The sequence below is a fragment of the Piliocolobus tephrosceles genome, chromosome 4 (genome assembly GCF_002776525.5).
Source record: "Piliocolobus tephrosceles isolate RC106 chromosome 4, ASM277652v3, whole genome shotgun sequence".
NCBI lineage: Eukaryota > Metazoa > Chordata > Mammalia > Primates > Cercopithecidae > Piliocolobus > Piliocolobus tephrosceles.
Window position 1 is genome coordinate 87,802,689 of NC_045437.1, and position 25,430 is coordinate 87,828,118.

Sequence of the window (25,430 nt, forward strand, 5' to 3'; positions counted from 1 at the left end):
CCAGCACTTTGGGAGGCCGAGACGGGTGGATCACGAGGTCAGGAGATCGAGACCATCCTGGCTAACGTGGTGAAACCCCGTTTCTACTAAAAAATACTAAAAAACTAGCTGGGCGAGGTGGCGGGCGCCTGTAGTCCCAGCTACTCCGGAGGCTGAGGCAGGAGAATGGCGTAAACCCGGGAGGCGGAGCTTGCAGTGAGCTGAGATCTGGCCACTGCACTCCAGCCTGGGCGACAGAGCGAGACTCCGTCTCAAAAAAAAAAAAAAAAGAAAAAAAAAGAAAGATCTCCCTGTTTGTAGTGAATATGAGACAGGAAAGGGTGGATAGGCAAGCCAATTAAGTAGATTTAGCTGTATTCAAGGGGAAATCATGGTAGCGTGAACTAGGGAGGTGGCAATAGAAGCAAAGGGAAGAGGACTGCTTTGGAGATTTTTTAAAATTAGAACTATAGGATGTAAAGACTGGTTGTGAGGAATGCAGAAGTTGGAACCCAGGATGCTCCCCAAATTTCTGGCCTGGGTATCTGGTGGATACTGGTAACTGAAATTATGATCACTGAACAATGGGGAAAAGCTGGTGAGTTTCGTTTGGGACATGCTGAATGTGAAGTGTCTATGAAACCTCCAGTGGGAAGTTTGAGGAGACGGGGACACATGAAGCTAAAGCTCAGAAGAGAGGCCTACACTTTAGAAATGCACTGGGAATCACAGTGCTTTGGGAAGCCAAGGCAGGCAGATCACCTAAGGTCAGGAGTCCAAGACCAGCCTGGCCAACATGGTGAAACCCCGTCTCTACTAAAATACAAAAAATTAGCTGGGTGTGGTGGTGGGCGCCTGTAATCTCAGCTACTAGGGAGGCTGAGGCAGGAGAATCGTTTTAACCCAGGAGGCGGAGGTTGCAGTAAGCCAAGATGACGCCATTGGACTCCAGCCTGGGCAACAAAAGCGAAATTCCGTCTAAAAAAAAAAATGCACTGGGAAGTTATTGGCTTAGAGTTGGAAAATGGAGCCATTGGTTTGGAAGAGATTACTTGGGGAGAAGGTACAGAGTGAGACCAGCAGAGTCCTAGCATACTCACCTGAGGAACTAATACATGTTGGCAGAGAAATTTCAATTCTCCTTTTCTAACTAAAATCCCAAATTATCTCCATTATTCTTTGTTGATTTGGTTGAAAAATGGCTGATATGGTTGATAAAGAGGAAGACAGTGCATAGTATTGACGTCACTAATTAAATGGTTCAACTAAAATGCTGCATTTGATAATGCATTCTGTGTAATGGTATTGTTAAGTTTTTCATGTGATACAGTTTCATATTCATTTCTGAGTATGCATGTAAACTATTTTATGAAAACAGATGCATTCAGTCCCTTGCATATTCTTTTTTCTTGTTGAAGAAGAAGGTTGTAGCAACAGTGAAATAATGGTAAAAGGAAAAAGAAAGTGAGGTGGTGATATTATGAGAGAATACCACACAGGCTCAAGGAAGGGTTGTTTTCCCCAGTATGATATGATAGTAGTGGGGGCTGAAGAAGAGGACTGAACTATTTAGCTAATAGAACTAGTTGAAACAAGTGGCACCCCGGATCTGGGTTTGAATTCTGGCTCTGCTACTATCTGTGTAAGCTTAATTAAACTACTGACTCTCACCAAGTTTTGTTTCTAAATCTGCATATAGAGATAATAATTCCAAACTCATAAAATAATTATTAATATTTTATAGCTCTTTCAGCGGTTTTAATCATGGACAATTTATGGTGTTTTCAAGCTCCCCTCTCAAAAATATTTACAAATAAAAGTGAATTTAAAGCATATAACATAAAACTTACATATCTGCTGAAATTAGAATAACATTTGCAAGATTTTCTGATTGCAAAATTCTTTAAGAGTTTATCTGAGTTAAACTTTTTTAAATGTACCCTATTTATGTTGTTATCTATCTGCCTGGATTGAGGTCCCCAGTGCTGTGCTAAAGGTCTTTGTCCATGCCCTTGACCTATTCAGAATTTTTGATTCATTGCTTGGATGAAAACACAGGAAATTGCTTATCAGATATGCATGTGGTACAGAACTGAAAGGACAGCTGCAGCAGAGAGCTGCCTGCATTAAGATTACAGGTAGAGCTAATGAAGAGAAACTGTACTGTGATAAATTAAAAACTGGAATGAAAGAGACATCATCTGATGGAAGTTAATGTAAATTACTCAAAATTATAATTTAACATAAACTTGGCAACAATTAAATATGTGACTAGAATGCTTAACAATAACAACTACAGTAACTGCAAAAACAACACACACCTAGGTTGCATTGATAGCAGTATGGAAGCAGACATGGTTACATTGTAATCTACAAAATTCAGACTATTTTGGGACACAGCAACCACTCTCATGGGTCATGTTTCAGCAGGAACATTAATTATCCAATGAGAAGTTGGAAAACAACCCTCTAAGAAACTTTGAGGCAGCTGGGCATAACTAACCTGGAAAGAATTTAGGGAGATGTGATGGCTGTCTACAAATACCGGAAGGGCTACTACAGGAAAGGGTGGACTATGTAGCTCCATTTGGCAGAACCAGAGCAAATGGGTCAAAAATTAGGGAAGGAAATTTTTGATTCAGGTTGAGTTTTCATAGCCAATAAAACTGTCAAAGTTGAAGAGGCTTTTCTAAAAGTAGAGTGAATTCAATCACTGAAAAATATTGAGAGGGAAATGATCAACTTTCAAACATGTTTTAGATGGATTTTCTGCTTTCAGGGAGCATTAGACAAAATCATATATATGACTTCACCCAAGTTAATGAAGATTAGTATATTCTACATCTCTTCTTCAAGTTAGGTAAATATGACTGTGGCTGATTCACATTTAGTAGACCAATTAGATTTCTGGATGGCTAATGGCTTAGGAAAGCTATTTAAAGTACCAGTGAAGTTTAATGTATTTCAGATGGTACACCACACATTTTTCATGATTTGTGGTGTGACCACAAGGGGAAAAGTCAATAAGTTCTGAATTCTACTTAGGTTACTTTTAATGAATTATTTTATGTTCAGAGGTTGTCACTTCACCAACCAACATTTTCCCATTCATAAAATAGTGACTGCTAAAAATTTTTTTTTCTAAAATCTGTTTTAAAAACATTATGTAGAAGGTTAGACTACTATTAGCTCAATCCCATTGGTTGAATTAGGTTGAATAAAATTGAGAGAATTTTTACTTCAATGATTCTACTTCTTTTTTTCAGTAATATAGGAGTGAATATGATACTACTTATATCTGTGCATAGCTTATGACAATAAATTAATCATAAATTTGTAATTACTGAGTTAAGCATGTCAGAACTGTTAATGTTTATTTTTATCTGCATTATATCTTCAGTCTTAGAATACATTTATATGACTTTATCTTGAAAATTATTTTACTTTTATATCCTAAACTTTTAGTGCCTTATAATAAATTTAGATTACTTTTAGAGTAGCTTAGGGAAAATTTTATTGGTGAACAAGTTACATAAGCTCTCTGAGCCTAGATTTTCTTACTTGAAAACTCAAGTTGTAATAATACTACCTCTCTTTACAGACTGTGAAAAGATAAAATGAATTAATACATAGAATGAGCTTGAAATGGTGTCTGGGACAGACTGCATACTCTGTACATATTTACCCATATTATTTGTTAAGATAATATGTTGTGGCTAAAATTTCATAGATTTGAAAACATCTTGACTGCTCTGCTTTTCCAATATAAATTATACCTTCTTTTTAACCAAAGAAAATCAACTTCATGTAGTGGAAAGAGGTCTGACTTTGAGTGAAGTGGACACTAACTAGCTGTAAAGCCTTAGCAAGCTGGAGAACCTTTAACCCTTTATTAAAGTAGATGCATTGCTCATAACAGGCTCCGTAAATAACAGCCTTGCCTCTGTTTCTTCAGGCTTCCCTTTTCTTTGACAGAGAGGTCACACAGTGCAAGGCGAGGATGTAGTAACAAATTATTTTGCTTATTTTTTAAAAGGAAACAAATCATAAATTCCTTTCTTGGCCACACATATTGAATTATTCTTCTGTTTGCTCTTCATGTAAGAGCACTCCCTTGGAACTATTGAAATCATTTCTCCCTTAAGAAGGCAGGGTTATATCTCCTTTAAGAAAAATTGACAATGAGAATTTAAAATCGTGCAGTATCTTTACTCTGTTTTGCTAGTTCTATTTTTCCTTCTTCTGTTCTGATTTGGTTTCATTTTAGACATAGCATATACAAAACATAATTGAATACTAAATAAAAAGTACATCTTTTTCTCACTATTTCTTGCATTCTCCGTTCTCTGCTCTACCTTCAGTACCAATTCCTGAAAGTAAACACTACTGTTTTCCTGTGTATCTCTCCATAAATATTCCATGCATAGATAATATTTATGAATATTTAAATAAGCACATGTGTGTTCTTGTATGTGTGTGTATATATATATACAGTGTACATATATTTATATATAGTGTATATATGTGTTACGTGTATATGTATATGCATGTGCGTGTGTATATATATATGGACATCTTTAAGTTTACCATGCATGGGTATATCTTTTTCCTATGCTATAATATGGTTATTACATAATTTATTTTTCTGGGCTCCAGTTGATGACATTATATAATTTTTTGGTTATCGTGTTACTTTTTGCTATAGTAAACAATGTGTCCTTGAATATCCTCACACTCTGAATATTTGTTTACTTGGGCCGTATCCATAGAATAAATTCCTAGGAATTATGCTTTTACTATTCATGTCTACATGAAACATGCTGTCAGTTGGATTTCCAGATCATGAGGTAAATAAATTGCAAATAAATTATTTGAGATATTCGTATATGATATAGGTAAATAGACAAACAATTTTTACCTGTATATTCATTTGGCTCAATTTTATGATCACTTCCTGTCACCAAGTTAAATGATTGTATAGCAATCTGCATCAGTTATGAAAAATATACAAACCTTGCATTGTTCTTACAGTCTGCTCATCTCATGCCTAGAGTTACAGCTTAATTTGAAATATAATCTTTTCTTTTGAAATTACAGCTTAACTGAAGAACACATTTTTAAAATGGTAGAATAAGGTTAGAAATCATTTTACAGTTGTACTTGAGCATTCACATCTTGTTCATTTATTTCTCAATGTAACCAGACTATGAACAAGCAAATGTACATGTTATTTATTCCTTGGTAGAAAGGCTACTTAGTGCCAGAGCATAGCAAAACAGGAAGGGAAATGCTAAAATTAGCCTTGTTTCTCCTTTATCATTGATTTACTTTTGGGGGACATCAAAGGTGTTAAGGACAACAGACTGGTATCAAGATAGAAATGACACACCCAGAAAATACTGACTTCTCCAGTCCTCAAAAAGTCTTGCAATTTATTTCATGCAATAAATATTAAGAAAGAGGGAGGAGAACTGGGGCAAGGACCAGTGATAACATTTCTTAGACTCTCATCTGAAATGAATGATTAAGAGCATATGGAATAGATAGAATTAATAGCATCTGTGATCTCTGACTAAACTTGATGCTATAGGTCCGTTTAAGGATTCTGGTGACACAATTAATAATCAACTATTAAAAAACAGTCAGGATGCCGATCTTTATTTCATATACCATGAAAATTATGGAGTTCAAATAGCCGATTTTTAACTTTAAAAGGCATTTCTCCTTTATGTTTTACTCATATGCTAATATGCATTTTATAAAGATATATGAATAAGTGAATGAATATGTGTTTATGGAATATATGAAAGCATAACTATGGCCTATGACAAAACACTTAACAAGGTATGTCTTCAATTTTTCTATCTGGACATTGGGAAAAATAGTAGAGAAAATATTATTGTAAAAATAAATAGATTTGTGTAGGAATGTAAGTATATATGCTTGTAGACACAGTCTTTTAGTTTACTGCTATCTATATTTGACTTAAATTATATCTGGGTATTACAATTGGTTGCTTGCATTTAACACAGAATCAGTTTAAATTCCAATAGCCTGAATTACTAATTCTGAGAAATATACTTCTCCCATCCTCCGTTTCCTCCTGTGTAAACAGAGCATAGTAAAACCTAGGAGAGAAGTCTTGATTAAATGATATATAGCTTTATGTTTGGTCTACATTTATTAACCAATTAATAAATATTTGTTTCGACTGGGCACGGTGGCTCATGCCTATAATCCCAGCACTTTGAGAGGCCGAGGTGGGCGCATCATGAAGTCAGGAGATCGAGACCATCCTGGCTAACATGGTGAAACCCTGTCTCTACTAAAATACAAAAAAATTAGCCGGGCGTGGTGGCAAGTGCCTGTAGTCCCAGCTACTCGGGAGGCTGAGGCAGGAGAGCGGTGTGAACCCAGGAGGCGTAGCTTGCAGTGAGCTGGGATTGCGCCACTGCACTCCAGCCTGGGTGACAGAGCGAGACTCTGTCTCAAAAAAATAAAATAAAATAAAATAAATAAATAAATAAATAAATATTTGTTTCATTCTTCCCGTTAAACTATTACCTTCACCATTTTTCACTTTTCACCAGTTAACTTTTGTCCTTCATTATGAGTTCAGCCAAATCAATTAAAATTATGGAGTCTTCTAAAATTCTTTATGGCGGGAGTAGTTAATGGGTGAAAAATATAGTTAGGATGAATAAAATCTAGTATTTGATAGCACAACAGGGTGATTGTGCTCAACAAAAATTTATTGTATATTTTAAAATAATAAAAAGAGTGGAATTAGAATGTTCCTAATACAAAGAAATAATAACTGCTTGAGGTGATGGATACCGCAATTACCCTGATTTGATTATTACAGATTGTATGCCTGTATCAAAATACCACACTTACCCCATAAATGTATACCTATTATATACCCATTTTAATTAAAAATTTAAACACATTTAAATCAAATTATTTTTAACAAGGTAGCATATATATGTATATAAACAAACTCAGAACTAAACCAAATTATAAAATTAGTGTTAAAGTCAATAAAATGTTTTAAATGCTCAAAACAAATTGTGTACATCTTCATTTATTTTGTATTTCTCAATTAAAATTATATGCAAAGCATTTCAATAGGTACTACAAGGTAAAGAAAAATTAATCCACAGTTCACGATTGTTTTAGGTATTATATTCTGATAAGCCTTTGTAAGTTTTCCTTAAGTCTTAGAAAAAAAATGAAGTTACAGAACAGGTTATCTTTTTACTTATATGAGTAAAGCGTATCTCCACTGGCATATAAAGTGAGTGGGGAAAAAAATGAGGACAAGAAACTATCATGTAATAATAATATTGTCAATATTTGTGTCAATTTCTTTTTTGTTTTTTCTTTTTGAGATGGGGTCTTGTTCTGTCACCCCAACTGGAGTGCAGTGGCACAATCTCAGCTCACTGCAACCTCTGCCTCCCAGGCTCAAGCAGTCCTCCTGCCTAATCCTGAGTAGCTGGGACTATAGGCGTGCATCATCATGCCTGGCTAGTACTTTGTATTTTTTGTAGAGACGGAGTTTCCCCATGTTGCCCAGGCTGATCTTGAACTCCTGGGCTCAAGCAATCTGCCTGCCTCGGCCTCACAAAGTGCTGGGATTACAGGTGTGAGCTACCGTGCCCAGCCTATTTGTGTCAATTTATATGGAAATAAATCTTAAATATAATCAGTCTTTACAAGGCAATTTGGAGTTATGTTGCAAACTCCCAGTTCTGTAGCTAACCAGAAGACGAAAAAGCTATGCTGTTCTTTCATTACCTCAGTTTCCTCATAAGGGGCCATGGTAAAATGACCTGTAAGATCTGTGTTGCTGCTAAAAAAACATAGTCTGTATACATCTGTGCCATTAGTGTTTTTACTTAAAGAATTGTCATTTCTGCAATAATCAATCACAAAGTGTTAGGAAATTATTAATAACTAAAAAGTTAACATCTCCTCTTACTACAGAAGGAAATTAAAACCCAGAGAAGCCAAGTGATATTGGCCAAAAGCAGTTTATCCATGCAGAACCATGTCAAAGATGCAAATCAAGTTACTAATCACCATGTCCTTTTGAATATTGTATATTTTTTAAAATATGTAACATTTATATTACTTATTATGCACCTGGAGCTTTACTTTTGGATGAGTGCTTTGCAAATCTTCCTTTTCTGTATTTGTATAGATTGTGTTTGTAATAGGAAATTTTCAAAAATAGCATTATATAGTTTTCCTTACATTTATTAATATGGGCTTTTAATTAAGTACTCCCAAGTACAGTTCCCTAGGTGATCATGATGGGATGTAACAATGTGCTAGCAGCCCTCACTCTCAGTGCCTCCTCGACCTCGGCGTCCACTCTGGCAGCCCTTGAGGAGCTCTTCAGCCCGCCACGGAACCGTGGGAGCCCCTCTCTGGGTTGGCTGAGGCTGGAGCCGCCTCCCTCTACTTGCAGGGAGGTGTGGAGGGAGAGGCGCCGGCGGGAACCAGGGCTGCAAGCTGCGCTCGCGAGCCAGTGCAAGTTCCGGTGGGCGCGGGCTCCGCGGGCTCTGCACACGGAGCAGCCGGCTGGCACAGCCGCCCAGGGCAGTGAAGGACTTAGCAACCGGGCCAGCAGCTGCAGAGGCTGCACCACCGGTCCCCCAGCAGTGCCGGCCGCTGGCTCCACACTCAAATTCTCGCAGGGCCTTAGCTGCTTCCCCACGGGGCAGGGCTCGGGACCTGCAGCCCGCCATGTCTGAGCTCCCCACCTGCGGGGAGATGTAATAAATAAATGACCCTTAATACTAGGAAACATTGTATTCTGAGTGTGTATGAAATGTAGAAACAATCAAGTAGGATGGATGTAGTCGGTTAACTTTGGGCATAATAACATTTTGGCTAAAAATGCCATGACTACATTGTGAGGATGGGTGGTCTTAAGATAATTTATGAGATCCTTCTAACAACATTTTGAAAGCTTAGAAACAGAAGTGTAAATAGAGACCTACACATTGAATATTTTAGTACAGTCTTTAGCAGGAAAATTATAAGATAAACTGTGAACAGTAAGCTATGTTTAGTTACCATGAAGCATATTTGGGTGAGCAACACCTTCTAACTTGTGTTCTGTTAGTTCCACATTGGATAAACGCATAGTCAATCAGGCACACAGATCACGTTTGCTATATATCTGTTAACATAAAATTGTGCAAACATAATGATTTGTTAATACTCAAGTTAAATTATGAAGGAAGAACAATGATTTCAAGGAAAGGAATACAACAGGTCATCAATATCATTTCATTCAACATCATTTTGTTGTAACATTGATGAGAAAATAAATAAATTGCTAGCCTTGGCTACTGTCTGTGAGACGTGAGCCCTGAAAATCTGAGACAGGTCTCAGTTATTTTAGGAAGTGTATTTTGCAAAGGTTGAGGACACACGCCCATGATACAGCCTCAGGAGGTCCTGATAACATGTACCCAAGGTGGTCAGAGCACAGTTTGCTTTTATACATTTTACGGAGACATGAGACATCAATCGACATATGGAAGGTGAACATTGGTTTAGTCTGGAAAGTCAGAACAACCTGAAGCAGAAGTGGGAAGACTCAAAGTAGGGAGGGAGCTTCCAGGTCATAAGTAGAAAATATACACTTTTTGAAGCATTGTTTTGAGTTTCTGATTAGCTTCTCCAAACGAAGCAATCAGATATGCATTTATCTCAGTGAGCAGAAGGATAACTTTGAATAGAATGGGAGGCAGGTTGGCCCTAAGCAGTCCCAGCTCGACTTTTCCCTTTAGCTTAGTGATTTGGGGGCCCCAAGATTTATTTTATTTTCACAGTGGAGTTTGCATGTTCTCATGTTTGCATGGATTTTTTTCTAGTACTCGGGTTTCCTCTCACATCCTAAAGCTGTGTACACTGGCTTAATTGGTATGTCTAGATGTTCACGCTGTGCATGTGCGTGGGTGTGTATGTGTGAGTGCACCCTGAGATGGGATGACGTCCTGTCCAGAACTGGTTCCTGCCTTGTGCCCTGAGCTGCCAGGATGGGCTCTGGTCATCCTTGACCCCGAACTGGAATAAGCAGGTTGTAAAATGAATGAATAAATGAATACAATTATTGTAAAATAAAAATTTATAAAGTATATGAAGAAAGTAAATCAGGTAAATGCAAGACAATAAACAATGCTTTACAGAAGTACCCAGGGAGCCTGCCATGTTTGTGATTGTCTTTGACCTGCATAGTGGTAGAAAGTGCTCCTGACAATTTTCACTTTGCAAACATTTATTCCTTGATTTAACCCACCATAATGACAACAAGTGACACTCATTGATTCACCAAAACCTGGATAACTAATTACTACTCGAGAGGCTGAGGTGGGAGGATTGCTTGAGCCCAGGACTTCAAGGCTGCACTGAGCTATGATTGTGCCACTGCACCCCAGCCTGGGTGACAGAGCAAGACCCTGTCTCTAAAAAATAAATTTGTAAAAATAATCATCTCATTTGTTTTTATCAATCTTTCTTAAAGGTATGTATAGGTCACATTTAATTCAGTGTTTAATATGAGAAGTATTTAGGTCTTTAGAAACTTGGTCATTGTTTTGTGACCAGAAATATGCCATAGGAACTTAACTCTTTTCTACATCAATTAATCTGTGCTAACGTTGGTTTTGTGATACTCTGTTTTGCTTAAAGTTGCAGTTTCCAAGAACCTATTGACGATTTTAAGTGAGGACATATTGTATAGTCAAATGCTCCAGGGTCTTCTTTTGGTTTTTTAAAAAAAATGGCGGTAACTGGAGATTTTAACCCTACTGCTTTGGGAAAGCAATACATTAATACATCTCATTCAAGTTTTGGGTGGAAGAAGAAAGAAAAACTAAGTTACCTAAGTCGAGCTAATGTAAACAAAATTGAAATCCTAAAGGCATTTTGGATAACTCACTGAACCTAAGAACTGTACCTACAGTTGGACTTCACAAGGGACTGTGAGCATTCTTCTCTAACAAACCTCTGCTTCACTGTGCTCATGGCTACCCCCTTTCTATGCCCTCTTACTTTAGTTGACCAGCTTAGACTGTCATGGAACATCAAGGAATTCAGTGCAGATGATTGGCTAAGCCTGGGCCAGGCTTCTGCCCTGATCAAATCAGCTGTGGCCAGGGGAGCAGCGTCAGGGAGTACACAGAGCACACTGAACCCACTTTGCCTGTGGTGGGAGGAGGGTTAGAGAGGCAGAGTTTGGAAAAGGGGTGCTCATGAGCTAGGCATGTGTCCAGAAATGTGCCTACCACAGTACATTACAATAAAATTCAAGTAAAACTTGAAATGAGGTAGTCAACACAAATCTTATGTTGGGCCATAATATTTCTAGAATAATTAAATGTTGTGTCATTACATTCTAGTGTTTCTAGTCCATAGCTTTAAAAATGATATTATTATGGGAAGTACTTCTCTTAGAGTATATTTCAGTGATCATATTCTTTGTTTTTTTGTTTTGAGATGGAGTCTTGCTGTGTCGCCCAGGCTAGAGTGCAGTGGTGCGATCTCGGCTCACTGCCAAGTTCTGCCTCCCGGGTTCACACCATTCTCCTGCCTCAGCCTCCCGAGTAGCTGGGACTACAGGCGCCTGCCACCATGCCTGGCTAATTTTTGTATTTTTAGTAGAGATGGGGTTTCACCCTGTTAGCTAGGAGGGTCTCGATCTCCTGACCTCGTGATCCACACACCTCAGCCTCCCAATCAGTGATCACAGTCTTTTAAGAAGAAATTTAAATTATTTTTTATTTATAATTGGCAAAGGCTTATGACATTTGAAGCTTGTTTTGCTTAACCAAGTATTCAGTAATTCAGCCACACTGGGCCTTGAGCTGTTTGGGACAGAAGCACTGCATGTATAAATCTAACAGTTACACTTGTCTCATTCTTATCTGAGCCTGTGGTCAAGGCCAGACAGCTGCTGAAAGGTTGAGTAATTCTAACTGATGGAACGAATGTCCATCTGCGTAAAAGCGGACATTTTGAAAATGTCTCAATCTTTATCATGATGAATCACCTTAGAGTCATTTACCAATCTTTACCCTCCTCCTTGACTCTTCCACCTATTGCACCACTGAGTTACGATGTTACATGGATGCACACAAGCATCTAACCAACATAAATAATTAGTACTTTTGTTTAGAAGATGGATTAATCAATGATCCTTGCTTTGTATGAATTTTCATTCTTTAACAGGCAGTATTGACTACCCCAGCAACAACATTTGACACAACCCCACTTATTTGAGTCCACATCCCTATACTAGTTATAAAAAGAAAAAAAATGCTGGATCTAGTAATTTTTAAAAATGAGTTGGAACAAAGTTATATAAGCAACAACTCAAAACATGCTTCATAATTACAAATAAGCAGATATACATAGAGATACGGAGTGCTGGCAGGAAATAAAATTCAGAGACACAAGTCTGTAAGTAACCAAACATTTTTATCCTTCCCTGGTTTAGCCTAATACTAGTCCCTCAAGGCTAATTTGGTACAGATAAAATCTTACTCAGAAGCCTCAGTAAATAAAACATCTGAAAGCCTTCCCACAAAGATTAGGAGTACTTATTTTTCAAATAGAAAAGTGTTTATCTTTTGCCTTTCACACTGTCTGACCTCCTAATAGGAGACTTAAGAAGAGGCAGTGACATTTTCCAGCATTGACTATGTATGTGCTCAGCACTTTGCATGTAATATCTCATTTAATCTTTATAATAACCTTGTTGTACACGTGAAACTGAGGCTCTGAAAATGTTGTCACTTGCCTGAGATTATCCACTTAAAGTATAACATTAATGAGTATGAATGAATTATATAGACATACAATAATATAGACATAATATATAATTCATTCATACTCACACTCTTTCTACCATGCAAAACTGAGACGGAGGATTTATCCAGGCAATAAGTATTACTGTTTGAAATATGTATGGCATGACATTCAATATTGTTTCTGTACTAAATATATGGTATATCAGTGTGCATTGTATTTGTATGTTTGTGTATGTTTGTGTGTTTGCGTGTGCTTATAAGTAAATATAAGCATTCCTCATGGAAAGAAGACACTTAGAAGACTTAGATCTAAGTTAAGTGTGGGATTTGGAGCCAACATAACATTTATAGGCCTCAGTTTTCTTACTCTATTTATTTAATGTGTCCCCTCATCCCCCCTCACTCTCTACACACTTGTCCCATTTATATGTTTTATCTCAGTAAGAAATAACAGATATAAGATGTGACATAAATATAATATAAAAGAAATACTGCCCTTAATTATTTATGTCCTACTTATTTGGAAACTAAGGTTCAAAAAAGTAAAGACCACCCCATCTCTTTCACTGCTGTATCCCCAGTGCCTACACTGCTCTGTGAAATTTAGTAAGCACTCAATAAATAATTGTCATGTGAATGAACAAAAGGGAGAGAGTATAAACTGGGAAACATGGACCATAAAACAAACCCTGCTATAGTACTTTCTCTCTGTGTGATCATTTTCTGTTTATTTGTCAACACCTTCCACTGGACACTGAGACCAAGGTTGTCTTCAACGCTATTTTCCCGCTAGAACAGTATCTGGCCCTGCCATATGATAGGCCCTCAATAAATAAAAATTGTCAAAAAGTTTGAAAATATAGGGCTCTTTACCTCATTATCACCTGGAAGTTAATGTGGGAAGTAGATTTGCATATCAGTGTATGTTTCTTCAAAGACACATTTACAAAGCAATCATAGAGGATTGTAACTGAGAGTAAATCAGAGCAAATTAAGGCAAATAAAAAAATACAGAAAATGAACTAAATATTTCACTGTGTTTCCAGAATTTGAGGTATCCTGAATTTATTGGGTAAGAATGAAATTCTTATGAAAGAATGAATGTATGAACTAACTAAAAAATATATATATATCAAAACTAATCCTTAAGTAGATCCTGGCCCTTTGTTGGTCAGTAACTTATTGCCTACGCCAGGGAAATTTGTGTTCTGTGTCATTAAAAAAGAGCCTGTTCATTTTATGTTATTTTCTTCCTTAGTCTGTGAATTTCTGGTACGTGCTGGTGATGAATGATGAGCACACAGAGAGGCGATATCTGCTGTTTTTCCTTCTGAGTTGGGGACTACCAGCTTTTGTGGTGATTCTCCTCATAGTTATTTTGAAAGGAATCTATCATCAGAGCATGTCACAGATCTATGGACTCATTCATGGTGACCTGTAAGTACATCCAGTCAACACATTACCCTGGCTTTCATGTACCTAAGCAGATTTTGTTGCCATAAGAGCTGTGATTGAATACGTACCGGGAAGATTTTTGTTTTTCTGCCACAGTGTCCGAAGCTCTGCTTACTCTAATTACTCTTCTAAATAGGAAACTATGGCCTCTTTTCTTTAGTAGATGCGGTTTCCTCAAGTGAGTTGGTGTATCAAACAGTTCATGGTAATTTGTACATTAGCATTTAGTTTATTAGATTGAAGCAAACAATAATATTTAGCAAAATCAGGGCACTATGAAATATTTGATAAAGAATTAGTAAAAAAAGTTGGAGTGTTGGCACATTATCTAAGCAGTGTGTTTTTAGTGAGAGAGGAGGATGGCAGCCACCATCACCCATAAGATCCCTGAATACCAAACAACTGCATCACAGTGAATCGAGAGTGTCTGCAGAAGTGCATAGGAACAAGACAAGGTCAACTTGGTCTTAGATATTCTTGTTAAAATACCCTTTTAATCTTAAAATCTTAACACTTTTTATGTACATATGTATATGCATATGTATATATATATATATATGTGACTCAATCCTAAATGTAGTATCTTATGGCTTTGAGGACCACTGAGCCCTTCTTATTAATTCCACATGTATGGGGTAGAAAAACACTTTGCAATAGTAAAGCTCGACCAACTCTCTTTGTATAAGGAAGAGAAAAAGTAAAATTCTAAATAAGAAAAAATAGCCTATTCACAGTCTTATGAAGACAGTATTACTTAATTATCTAACAGGTTATTATGAAGATAAAATTAGTTAATAGACATGAAAAATATTGAAAGTTAAAGTACTATATCAGCAGAAGTCATTTTAATAGAATTATTGTTTCTGATCAGTTATATACATAATAAATACTTGTTATTGATGTATACAAATGTATTGCACACATAGGCAATCACAAACACATACCCCATACCACATTCAGATGAAGGAGGCTAGCTAGGTAAAACACACACCCAAACACACAAACGTACACAAACATACAAATACAATACACACTAATATGCCATATATTTTTGTAATTCTGTCTTTTTATTGAAATTCAAAAGACTCCCTAATACTGATAATTTTATAATATTATAATGTGTTTTATGCATATACAAGTCTATGTTCCTGTAATCTTCTAAAAAGGAATGATGGCATCATTTCAGAATTATATTATGATTTTTTACATTTTACCACCCCTTGCATTAATGTAAATCTTGGACTGCCAAGGTTAATTTCAGAAAATTCTACGTCATTCTTTATGACATGCAAAGTAACCATGCAGCAAGTCGTGGTGGCTAGCAGACCATTCTTTTCATGAGCTTCCTGGCAAGACAGGACTTACTTAATTTTAGCATTACATGTATACCCATCCAGCCTTGCTAAATGGACCCAATGAATGTAATATTAATTAGAAAAAACTATCTTGTTCATTTTAAAAGGATTTCTAAAGGGAGAAATAAACTATGATCAAAGAATGTCCAAATGAACTTACTCAAAGTATTTGCCTTCTTAAGCTTTTGGCAAATGTTCTCTATGACCAACTAAATTATAACAAGTGAAATGTAAAATATAGTTACTTCTACCTGGTTTTAATCTTAAGGAATTGTTAGACCAGAGACCGGGCGTGGTGGCTCATGCCTGTAATCCCAGCACTTTGGGAGGCTGAGACAGGCAGATCACAAGGTCAGGAGATCGAGACCATTCTGGCCAATGTGGTAAAACCCCATCTCCACTAAAAATACAAAAATTAGCTGAGCATGGTGGTGCATGCCTGTAGTCCCAGCTACTCAGGAGGCTGTGGCAGGAGAATCACTTGAACCCGGGAGGCGGAGGTTGCAGTGAGTCAAGATCACACCACTACACTCCAGCCTAGGTGCCAGAACAGGACTCCAACTCAAAAAAAAAAAAAAAAAAAAATTATTAGATCAGCATGTCTAATTGCATTACAGGTTACTTTTCTCCTTAATTCACAAAGACTATTCCTAAATCATTCCCATATGAATTTATTCTAGCTTGTAAAAATTCTGTATCTTTAATATTACTTCAGTTTTAATATAAGGTTATAAACTGATATATTATTGATACTAAAATATTGTATTCTTGTATCATCATTTTAAAGCATGCCATTTCTCTAGAGGTCATGGTAGATTTATGGTTGTATGAACTAATGGCTCATCTGTTGTCCAGTGGTTACTTCATAGTATTTTGCTTTTCTTCTAGGCTTTTCCCTAGAAGAATTTTTAAATTCTTAGCTCATTATGGAAGAGCTAAGAATTTTTAAAAATGCCTCAAGGGGAAAATCTCCAAGTATCTTGTTCACTTCTTTCTGGAACATGTTTTCTCAAGTTCTCTTTCCTGCCAGCCCTGAAGTCTAATTTTTGTTTCCCTAGCTCTTTGTAGCTCTTTGAGATTGCCAAATAATTCGCTGGCTTTCCTGACTCTCAGCATCTTTCCTCGTCCTGGATTTTCAGTCTCCCTTTCTTCTCCAAGTATTAATAGGCAAATACCCTGGAGGGAAAAGTGATATGCTGAATGTAGCACTGATTTCAGTGAGCTTCTCTTCTTTACAAGCTTGGCCTCTCAATCTTGCCTGCCTCAACAGCTTTATAGTGCCTTTAAACAAATGGTTTTGTTTGGTTGATTTTGCTTTAATTTTATTTTTTCTGATTATTCTAGATGGAATTATAAATCATGTACAAGCTATTTCACTAAACATAGTTCATTATTTTAAGATGGATTTTATAGATAGTGTGAATGTCTACATTTTTTCTTTTTTTTCTTTTTTTTTAATTATTATTATTATACTTTAAGTTCTACGGTACATGTGCATAACGTGCAGGTTTGTTACATATGTATACTTGTGCCATGTTAGTGTGCTGCACCCATCAACTCGTCATTTACATCAGGTATAACTCCCAATGCAATCTCTCCCCCCTCCCCCCTCCCCATGATAGGCCCCAGTGTGTGATGTTCCGCTTCCCGTGTCCAAGTGATCTCATTGTTCAGTTCCCACCTATGAGTGAGAACATGCGGTGTTTGGTTTTCTGTTTTTGCAATAGTTTGCTGAGAATGATGGTTTCGTGAATGTCTACATTTTAAATAGTAATACGCTGGTTAAGTGTTACTGATTAAATATAGCCAAAGTCCAAAATTTTACCAAATAGTTTATATAATCAAGTGTTAAATTTCTTATGGAAAGCAGTGAAAACACTTTAAATACTGGTGTTTCCTAAGTGCTGACTTTGGTCTACTTTTCTACCTATACATTGTTGTCTATTCTTAGGGCTTGCCATTTTCTATGTAATAACCCCAGAAGTTGAGTTTCTAGCCTATAAAACACTTTTCTGAGCTCCATACCCATATTATATATTCCATACCCATATTATATATTCAAATGTCTCAGAAACATCTTTACCAGAATGACACACAGCTATTTCATATTTAGTGTGTTTAAAATTGATACCCTAAAATGCTTTGACCCACATTCTCTATGAAATGTCCACTGTCCACCCACATACACAGGCTGTGAACCCAAGTTACTTTCTACTTCTTTCACCGTACACTCAATATTCTACAATCATGAATTATTTTCTAGTCTAACTCCTAAATGTTTGTTTTCCTAATCCAGTTTCTCATTTCAACCATCATCTCTTACTTCATCACCATCTCTTCAGTTCAGCCTCTGTCGTCTTTGGTATGTTGGGTTGCCTCCTAACTTGTGCCCCTACCTATAATTTCTTCATTTTTTAATCTATGCATTAAATTCTGAAATATGCAAGTGATCGTATTACTCTGATGCTTAAAACCCAATGGTTGCCTTTTGTTACCTTCAAGGTCATAGCTTGATAGGTCATCCATGGTTTGACACTAAACTGCTGAACCAGCTTTTTAAAAATCATTCTTCCCACTCTCCTCCCTTGTTTTCCTTTGTAACTGAATTGCTTGATTTTTCCCATGATCTCTTATTTCTATACCTTTGAATGTATCTTTTATATCTCAAATGACTTTCTTTCATTTGTGTGCCTACAAAGTCCCTATTTTTCCTCGAAGCATCAACTTAAATATCAACTTAGTAAAGCATCTGTTTTCAGATTAAAATGCTACCTCTTATATATTGCCTTGGTAGACTCATAACCTGTCATAAATCCTAAGATTGTACTAATTATACTATATTGAAAATATTTGTTTATGCCATTCATGTAACTTGAAATTCAGCCTGGAGAACAGTGATTACTTACAGACTATATGGAAAGGGTTGGTAAGTTTATCCCTTAGTGGAAATATCTCAAGTAGAAAAAGGAAGGCCTTAACAATCCAATGTAAATTTACACAAATAACAGTTTAGAAAAAACTTTCATGTTTCCTCTACATAATAACATACACATGCACGATAAAGATTTCATACAACAATATGATTAATAAAGATATCTAATATATTTAGAGGTCACCAAATGATGTGTCTCAATATTTTAAACACCACATGAGGCATGTCAAATCTTGTAAGAAAGAAATTTTCTTATATGTACATAAGAGATCAAATTCTAATTTACCAAGACAAATATGTATTTTTCAACCTAGATTTAAATTGCACAACCTGATTTGGAGAAAAGCTAAAAGTACCTATAAAATTTAAAATGTCCTTTTTTCTATAAAGTAGAAAACCCAATATAAACTTAATATTGCTGCTTTGCCACTGAACTAGATGACGCTATGGATCTATGAGGAATCATACTCTACTGAAAGTTAATAGGAGGAGGCACCTACGCTTTCAAAGTTTTCTAAAGCAGCATTTCCCAGCGTTTTTGGCACCAGGGACTAGTTTTGTGGAGGACAGTTTTTTCACGGATGGGGCCTGGGAGTGGGAAGTGGTTTCAGGATGAAACTGTTCCACCTCAGATCATTAGGCATTAGTTAGATTCTCATAAGGAGCACTCAACTGGGATCCCTCGCATGCACAGTTCACAGTGGGGTTCACACTCCTATGATAATCTAATGCCTCCACTGATCTGACAGGAGACAGACCTCAGGTGGTAATGCTGGCTCGCCTACCGCTCACCTCCTACTTTGCAGCCCTGTTCCTAATAGGCCATTGGCAGGTACCAGTCCATGGCCTTGGGTTTGGAGACCCCTAAAATACATATTCATCACTTTTGAATTTAGTGCTAGAAATGCTTCCAACTTCCTTTCTATCTTACAATTGAACAGTGCTTAAACTGAAACAAAGGCAAAAGTAAATGAATCTGCCCCTGAATGATTGCTATTTGTTACCAGAAGTAACTCTATTGAGAGTACCTGGAAGTAGTCTCTACTGGGTAGTTTTATATTGAATATCTTTGGAAGTAGTCACCTACTTTTCTTGGGATAGATTTTTGGCTACTTTAGGTAAAGAAAACAAGCTAAAGGAGACCTTATCATGCAAAGTGTAGGGGAAAAGAGAATATAAAGAGTCAAGACCCAGGGTGTAAGTAAAGGGAATGTGGTCCTGAGGGGTGTTCTTACGTAGAGAATATGCCTTTTTTCTGGAACCCCAGTTATGTGAATATTGATAGAGTGATTGGAATGAGTGCCAAAGACATGCCATATAGAGGTGAGGACAATGAAGACGTTACTTACTTTTATCTCAATATTCTAACTTCTAAACAACCCCAACACATTAATAAATGTCAATAGCAGTAAAAATGACACAATAAAGATGATAGGTTGTTTTGTACTTCCAAAATGCCTGCTTTTTTCATCCTTGCTAATTCATATGAATTCAAACTTAAGAAAAATCAACAAATAACTTATTGAATAATGACTATATACAAAGGCTTAAGTTAATTCTCTTCTAAGCATAGAATTTGATTGTAATGAAAAATTGCATCGCTTCATAACTTAATTTTAAAATTGATTACAGTTTTTTAGTTTTTTTGTTGTTTGTCTTTAATTTGTGGAGACAAGGTCTTGCTGTGTTGCCCAGGCTAGTCTCAAACTCCTGGGCTCATGCAATTTTCCCATCTCCCAGAGTGCTAGGATTACAGGCATGAGCCATCATGCCCAGCCTAGTTTTTTAGTATTTTAGTTTTTTAGTATTTTAGTATTATGTTTTACTTTAGATACACTAAACAAATCTTTATTAAAACCTACTCTGATTATCCTGCTTCTGAACTGAATTACCAGTTTTGCTAAATCCTCTGAAAACAATCTAATTTTGCAAGCTGTATTAGAAGAAATGTTATTAATATAGAGGACAAATCTCTATTTTAAATTAGAACTAAATAGAAGTAATTGTACTATATGGGAAATATGATATAATACGAGAGTCTTTATTTTCATTAAATTACTTTAAAAGAGAATCATGAAAAAATGTTTTTTAGAGAGCACGTTTACTTGTCTGAGGAGTGAACAAAGTCGCCATATATCTTTGAAAAAGAATGTTGTCAGGATCTCTTCATGCATTTGCTCAGGTGGGGATATATTACTGCCTGTGTGTGCACATGCACACACGTAAAGAGATACAAGTACATCCACATAAAAATAGCAACCTTAGACTAGCATTTTCTATCTATTCAGACCCTAAAATTAAAAAATATTGAAAGTACGTTTCCCCACAAAGTCTTCTTAGAATAATGGAATCTAAGGGTTAGAAAATGCCTAGCTTGCTCTAATAAAGTCTCCCACACATCCTTAAAAACATGATTCAAATTCTTATTCAAAGGCTTGTTAGCTCCTTCAAATTTTTACTCTAAACATGCTCAGTATATCTGACTTTTTCTGGTGATTAATTATACAATTTATTCTGCTAATACCTTGTTATCTTAGTTTGATTTACAGTATTATCACTCTAAACAACAACCTTAGCTTTTCTGATTACCGCTTTGTGTCTCTGAGAAAAATTCCAACTAATGTTTTGAGTTATGTCTCGCTTGGCTTCTCTTAGTTCCTGGATCCTCCTCTTTGCACACAAGGTAGAACCTAGGTGTAAAAAGAACTTTATCAAGCTTTTAATGCAATCTCCATGTAGTTCTTGAGTAACCTTCACAGCATTACTGACATTCTTTCACTTTATGTTTGAACTCTTCCATGAGAAAGAACATACTTTCTCCCAAGACTTCTTTGTGTAGAATAGGAAACTATCTCTTTTAGATTCTGGTTTAATATCTAATTGATGGGTTCATTGCAAATAAGCAAAATAATGTGACATTTTCCACATGATAATCCTTTAAATATTTCTCCCAGTTCTTTTTTTCAATCTAAACATATCTGATTGGTTTATATAGTTTCTTATGCAACATGTCTTCATTGTTTTGATTGATCTCTTCTAAACTAAGTCTATGTCAATTCTTCTTTTTACCTTTTATTTTAAGAATTTTAAACTTATAGAAAAATTGCAAAAATTATACAGAGTTTACATATACCTTTTATCCAGTGTACATGCATACTTACATAATTATAGCACAATGATCATAACTAGGAAATTAACAATGATAAAACCCTTTAAACTGCAGACCTTGTTCAGATTTCACCAGTTTTCCCCCAATGTCTTTTTTCTACTCTGAAATCCAATGCACTATTATCTTTTCTACTCTGAAATCCAATGCACCATTATCTTTAGTGTTTCTGTGTCGTTGGTCTTCAATCTGACAATTTCTCTGTCTTTCCTTGGTTTTCACTTTTTTTTTTTTTTTTTTTTTTACAGAGTCTCACTCTGTCACCCCAGCTGCAGTGCAGTGGCATGATCTTGGCTCACTGCAACCTCCGCCTCTAGGGTTCAAGTGATTCTCCTGCCTCAGCCTCCTGACTAGCTGGGACTATAGGCATGTGCCACCACGCCTAGCTAATTTTTGTGTTATTAGTAGATATGGGGTTTCACCATATTGGCCAGGCTGGTCTCGAACTCCTGACTTCGTGATCTGCCCACCTCAGCCTCCCAAAGTGCTGGGATTACAGGCATGAGCCACCAGGCCTGGCCGGTTTTCACTTTTGAAGAGTACTGGTGAATTATTTTATAGAATAACTCCAAACTTCTCTGATATTTTTTCAAGATTAGATGGAATTTACACATTTTTGGCTAGAATGACACAGAGTGTTAAAGTACAAGTTTTTTCATATGAACATGTGCTTTCAATTATCTTGAGTATATGTCTAGGAGTAGAATTTGTTGGGTCATATGATTTAGCTTGCTGGTTTCAAGATTATCTCATTGTCTTTGACTTTCAACAATTTATATGTCTAGGTGTGGGTCTGTGTGAGTGGAGTCTGGTAAACTTCTTGGATATATGGATTAATGTTTTTCATCAGTTTGGGAAGTTTTCAGCCATTGATTTATCAAATATCCTTTTTCCTCCTCTCCTCTGAGTCTTTTATTATGCATATGTTGGTATATTTGATGCTGTTCCACAAAAATCTAAGGCTGTGTTAATTTTTCCTTGCTCTGTTTTTTTTTATGTTCCTCAGTTGTGATAACCTCTATTGACCTGTCTTCACATTTACCAATTTTTTTTCTTCTTCCTGGTTGAATCTGTTGTTCAGCATCATTAGTAAAATTTTCATTTTGGTTATTGTTCTTTTCTTTTCTTTCTTTCTTTCTTTCTTCCTTTCTTCCTGTCTTCCTGTCTTCCTTTCTTCCTTTCGACAGAGTTTCGCTCTTGTTGTCCAGGCTGGACTGGAGTGCAATGACATGGTCTTAGCTCACTGCAACCGCTGCCTCCCAGGTTCAAGCGATTCTCTTGCCTCCGCCTCCCTAGTAGCTGGGATTACAGACAACCACCACCACACCCAGCTAGTTTTTATATTTTTAGTAGAGATGGAGTTTCACCATGTTGGCCAGGCTGGTCTCGAAGGTGATCCGCCCACCTCTGCCTCCCATAGTGCTGGGATTACAGGCGTGGGCTGCCGTGCCCAGCCTAGTGGTTGTACTTTTCAATTCAAGAATTTCTATGTGGTTCTTTTTTATGATTTTTCTTTGATATTTTCTATTTGATGAGATGTAATTCTCATACGTTCATTTAGTTATATGGACATAGTTTCTTTTATGTTTTGAACATAATTAAAATAGCTAATTTAAAGTATTTGTTCAGTAAATCTAACATCTGGTTTTCTTGAGGGATAGTTTCTATTCATTATTTTCTTGTGTATACATCATACCTTCTTGGTTTTTTGCATATTTTGTAAATTTTCATTGAAAATTGGACATTCTATGTGGAAAATTTAGAAATCATAAATTTTTCTCTCAGGGTTTATTGTTTCTGTTCATAGTAGTAGTTGCTGTTTATTAACTTTTCTGAATTTACAGATTTAATTTCATAAATCTATATTCTTTGTCACACGTGACCACTGACATCTCTTGTTTCATTAATTTAGTGGTCAGCTAATGATTGAACAGAGATTTCCTTAAATGCCTGTAACCAATAAATCTCCCAGTCTTTGGCAGAAGGCTCTATGTGCATGTTGGGGCATGACCTCAACACTCTACCAGGAAGTTAGTAACTGTCTTAGCCTTCGCATTATGTATATCCTCAAAGTCAACCAGTGGTGAGAGAGCCTAGGGCCTTCTCAGGTCTTTCCTGAACATGAGCAAAGCCTCAAGCATGTCCATGGCCTTTTACATTCCCAGGAATGTATTGGAGCTTTCCAAAGCCTATGTGTATATCTCATACTGCAGCTTTTCTTTTAAGCTTTTGAGGTTTTTTGCTCAATTGTTGTTATCCACTGGCTCGGATAGCCATGATGTTAAATCATGTGCTTTTACTTGTTTTTAACAAACAACCCCCTGTCTCCTTACCCCATACCCAAGGAATAGATTTTTTGCATTGACTGAACTCTGAGGTAAATGAAATACAGACAGCCTTGCAAGTTGGGATTTTCTTTGAGACTGAAGTTTTGAAAGAGCTCCAGCTTCATTTTGCTCACCAAAGCCCCTCTCTAGTGGGTGCCAGAGTGTACCCAGAATGCAGGCTATTTTTCAAGGCTATATGAGTCTAGAGAGTTTCCCCAGCCATGCCTTCTATACAGTCTGTGGAACTGTGAATTAATTAAACCTATTTTCTTCATAAATTACCCAGCCTCAGGTAGCTTTTTATAGTAGTGTGAGAATGGACTAATATAGAAAATTGGTACCTGGAGTGTGTCATTATTATGAAGACACCTGAAAAGCTGGAAGCAACTTTGAAATGGGGTAACAGGCAAAGATTGGAACAGTTTGGAGGGCTCAGAAGACATGAAGATGAGGGAAAGTTTGTAACTTTCTAGAGACTTGTTAAATTGTTGAGACCAAAGTGCTGATAGTGATATAGACAATGAAGTTCAGGCTGAGGTGGCCTCAGATGGAGATGAGGAACTTACTGAGAACTACAGTAAAGGTCACTCTTGCTAAGCTTTAGCAAAGAGACTGGTGTCATTGTGCCCCTGCTCTAGGGATCTCTGGAACTTTGAAATTGAGAAAGATGATTTAGGGTACCTTGCAGAAGAAATTTTTAAGCAGCAAAATGTTTAAGATGTGACCTGGCTGCTTCTAAAAGCCTATGCTCATTTACATAAAGAAATGACCTGAAATTGGAACTTATATTTAAAAGGGAAGCAAAGCATAAAAGTTTGGAAAATTTGCAGCCTGGCTATGAGGTAGAAAAGAAAAACCCATTTTCGGGGGAGAAATTCAAGCCAATTGCAGAAATTTGCATAAGAGGAGCTGAGTGTTAATTGCTAAGACAATGGGGAAAATGCCTCCTAGGCATTTCAGACCTTCACAGCAGCCTATCCCATTACAAGCCCAGAGGTCTAGGAGGGAAAATTGGTTTTATGGACCAGGCTCAGCACCCCACTGCTGTGTGCAGCCTCAGGACATGGTACCCTGCATCCCAGCCCCTCCAGCTCCAGCTGTGGTGAAAAAGGCCAGAGATATATCTTAGGCCACTGCTCCAGAGGGTGCAAGCCATAAGAATCCTTGGCAGCTTCCACATGGTATTAAGCCTGTGGGTGCACAGAGTGCCAGAGTTGAAGCCTGGGAGACTCCAACTAGATTTCAGAGGATGTATGGAAATGCCTGGATGTCCAGACAGAAGTCTGCTGCAGGGGTAGGACACTCATGGAGAACCTCTACTAGGACAGTACAGAGGGGAAATGTGGGGTTGGAGTCCCTACACAGAGTCCCCACAAAGAGTCACAG

General features: G+C 36.8%; 1 protein-coding gene across 1 annotated transcript in view; it reads left to right on the plus strand.

Moving 5' to 3' along the window:
* The window catches only part of ADGRV1 (adhesion G protein-coupled receptor V1), a 614,529-nt gene that overhangs the window by 399,242 nt on the left and 189,857 nt on the right, over positions 1-25,430 (plus strand). Inside the window, exon 85 of the mRNA XM_023215075.2 lies at positions 14,068-14,246. Coding sequence (XP_023070843.1) covers positions 14,068-14,246 — 179 coding nt within the window. The remainder of the gene's footprint in view (positions 1-14,067; positions 14,247-25,430) is intronic.